The following is a 3,622-nucleotide window of genomic DNA, read 5'->3' on the forward strand; positions in this document are numbered from 1 at the left end:
GTCCTGGGATTGGCATACCTACTCATAAGAGTTTAATGCTTTGAATCCTGCAGTATGTCTTGTTTTCTGTTGCTAATTTAGATGACCTTTTAATGACATAGAATAAACAAGTATTATATGAAGCCAGAGGGGGCAATTTACTAAGATGTGTATTCTAATTCACATGTGTCCGAATCTACTTCTTATTTATTTAGCATCCTCTAGAAGATAGACAGTATCTTATTGGTTGCCTATAGCAAAACCACATATGAAGAGGAATACACATCTTAGTCAATTTCCCCCAGATTGTCACAATGATTATAGATGCACCATCCATTATACACAGCTCACACCTGGGATCCAGGTGCTGACATCTGATATAGATGCACCGGTCATTATACACAGCCCACACCTGTGACCCAGGTGCTGACATCTGATATAGATGCACCATCCATTATACACAGCCCACACCTGTGACCCAGGTGCTGACATCTGATATAGATGCACCATCCATTATACACAGCTCACACCTGGGATCCAGGTGCTGACATCTGATATAGATGCACCATCCATTATACACAGCCCACACCTGTGACCCAGGTGCTGACATCTGATATAGATGCACCATCCATTATACACAGCCCACACCTGTGACCCAGGTGCTGACATCTGATATACTGTAGATGCACCATCCATTATACACAGCTCACACCTGGGATCCAGGTGCTGACATCTGATATAGATGCACCATCCATTATACACAGCCCACACCTGTGACCCAGGTGCTGACATCTGATATAGATGCACCATCCATTATACACAGCTCACACCTGGGATCCAGGTGCTGACATCTGATATAGATGCACCGGTCATTATACACAGCTCACACCTGTGACCCAGGTGCTGACATCTGGTATAGATGCACCGGTCATTATACACAGCTCACACCTGGGATCCAGGTGCTGACATCTGATATAGATGCACCGGTCATTATACACAGCTCACACCTGGGATCCAGGTGCTGACATCTGATATAGATGCACCATCCATTATACACAGCTCACACCTGGGATCCAGGTGCTGACATCTGATATAGATGCACCATCCATTATACACAGCTCACACCTGGGATCCAGGTGCTGACATCTGATATAGATGCACCATCCATTATACACAGCTCACACCTGGGATCCAGGTGCTGACATCTGATATAGATGCACCGGTCATTATACACAGCTCACACCTGGGATCCAGGTGCTGACATCTGATATAGATGCACCGGTCATTATACACAGCCCACACCTGTGACCCAGGTGCTCAGCCTATTTGCATCTGATGCTCATATTACTCAGCCCTTTGCTTTTGTGTAGTCATTGCCCTATGGACTTCTCACTTATAAAGGAATCATTGCTAAATAGAAGTCAAACCTACAGTAATACCTGATAGACAATGTGGTCTGCTCTGAAGATGTGCACATTTATTATTGCACTGATCAATGGAACATCTGGGACCATCCTCTCCTGTACAATCTGCGCTGTGTACATCAGGGACTGGAAGGAGACTGGAAATCTGGGTGTCTGTGATAAGATCCAGTGTGCGACTGTGCTGACAAATCTCCTCTTACTGGGGCACTTTGCAATCAATAGTGTCTTAGAGTTATTTGGGCTATTTACTAGACAAATACAGTACACTATTATATACATGATAATGCTGTATAGTGCACTTATTCATGTTAGCTTCTGGAACACCACCTGGCTCTGCATCTTCTACTGTGTCCGCCTGGTGAATGTTTCCCATAACTTTTTCCTTCGTGTCAAAACAATATTCCAGTCTTCTATTCTTCACCTCATAATGGGAACGCTGGTGTGGTTCTTTGTCATTTATGTGCCAATGTTATGGACAGCTAGAATTGACATTGCCAAAAATAACACTGACAACCATATTCAACCTGTAAATGCAGTAACATGGAACATTGCTTACACCTATTGCTCATCATTCCTGGCACAGTATCTTCCATTTTCTATGACGTCTCTCTGTATTGGGCTCAGTGTGACGGCTCTCCTGAGACACATCTGGAGGATGAGACAGGGAGAATCTAATATATCATCTGCTCAGCTCCAGGGACATGTCCGGGCTGTCAGGACAATGATTGTGCGTCTCTTGCTCGATGTCACTTTCTGTGTGATAAACATAATAGTTGATATTTCATCAGTAAGTAACATCCTTAATAGCAATTTGCAGTCAGCCCTCTGGTTACTTATTCTGTGTTATCCCACTGCTAAAACTCTCATTATAATCCATGGTAATCCCAAACTGAAGAGCAGATTATGGCGGTACATTATAACCACCTGAATATAAAATATTTACACCTACTGTATAATTAGAGATATGAGTTGTCTTGTTTCTTATAACTAAATCTGTAGATATTAGCAGGGCTATATGACCAATGTGTTCCTTGGGGGATTAACATTTCCTTTAGAATATTTCATTAGATTAAATTAAACAATATTAAGTTTTGCATCCATCCAAATTACAGTATATATACATAGTTACATAGTTACATAGTAGGTGAGGCTGAATAAAGACTTGCGTCCATCTAGTTCAACCTATGTTTATAATAGTTTATCCCTTGTTGTATAGTATGTTCTTGATATTTTAAAGACAGATTATGTTACTTATTCGTACCCGTGGATGTTTTTAACCAATAAGTGTTTGTCCAACCTTATTTTGAACGTATTAATAGTGTCTGCCGACACCACTTCTCCAGGAAGAGAGTTCCAAAGTTTGACTGCTCTGACCATAAAGAATGTTTTTCTTCTAGCTGAACAAAAACTTGTTTCTTCTAATCTAAACTCATGCCCTCTCGTCCTAGATTCCTTTCTAGTAGAAAAAAGGGTAATTGACAGTTCCTTATATTGGCCCCTGATGTATTTGTACATGTTGAGCATGTCCCCCCTTAAACATCTATTCTCTAGTGTAAATTGTCCCAAATTGTTTCATCTCTCCCCGTAGCTTAAATTCTCCATTCCCCTAATAAGCTTTGTTGCTCGCCTTTGGACTTTTTCTAATTCTATGATGTCATTTTTATAGTGCGGGGCCCAGAACTGCACTGCGTATTCGAGGTGCGGTCTAACCAATGCTCTATACAGTGGCATAATTACTTTTGAGTTCCTAGTTTCCATTCCCCTCTTAATACATGCCAGAATTTTGTTGGCCTTTTTTGTAGCTACATTACAATGGGCACTACATCCCAGTTTGCTGTCTATTTGGACTTCTAGATCCTTTTCGAGTACTGAATTACCCAACTCCTCTCCGCTAAGGTTGTAACTTGCACACTGGTTGTGTCTCCCAAGGTGCATAACTTTACATTTATCTACATTGAATCTCATCTTCCACTTTTTTGCCCACTCATCTAGATTCGCTAGATCCTTTTGAAGCGTGGTGACATCTTCTGATGATTTGATAACTTTGCTTAGTTTTGTATCGTCCGCAATAACAATGACAACTTTTTAAATATTTTTTCTGAAATTTGTAACATTAGGCCTAGGGGTGCCGTGAAAGAAATTCTGATACGTTAGGGTGCCGTGATTCAAAAAGTTTGGAAACTACTGCCCTAATGTCATACTACAGATGGAGCAGCTAT

The 3,622-nt window shown here is 41.2% G+C and overlaps 1 protein-coding gene across 1 annotated transcript; it reads left to right on the plus strand.

Moving 5' to 3' along the window:
* The first annotated feature begins 1,428 nt into the window (after positions 1 to 1,428).
* Positions 1,429 to 2,331, plus strand: LOC146021045 (taste receptor type 2 member 41-like). Its single transcript, XM_083154847.1, has one exon. The coding sequence runs from the start codon at positions 1,429 to 1,431 to the stop codon at positions 2,329 to 2,331; it is 903 nt and encodes a 300-aa protein (XP_083010973.1).
* Positions 2,332 to 3,622: the final 1,291 nt, after the last annotated feature.

Source organism: Crinia signifera, chromosome 7 (genome assembly GCF_055691185.1).
Source record: "Crinia signifera chromosome 7, ASM5569118v1, whole genome shotgun sequence".
Taxonomy (NCBI): domain Eukaryota; kingdom Metazoa; phylum Chordata; class Amphibia; order Anura; family Myobatrachidae; genus Crinia; species Crinia signifera.

Excerpts from the sequence above, each read along its gene's own strand:
- LOC146021045 (XM_083154847.1), top strand. The coding sequence starts at position 1,429 with ATGTGGTCTGCTCTGAAGATGTGCACATTTATTATTGCACTGATCAAT.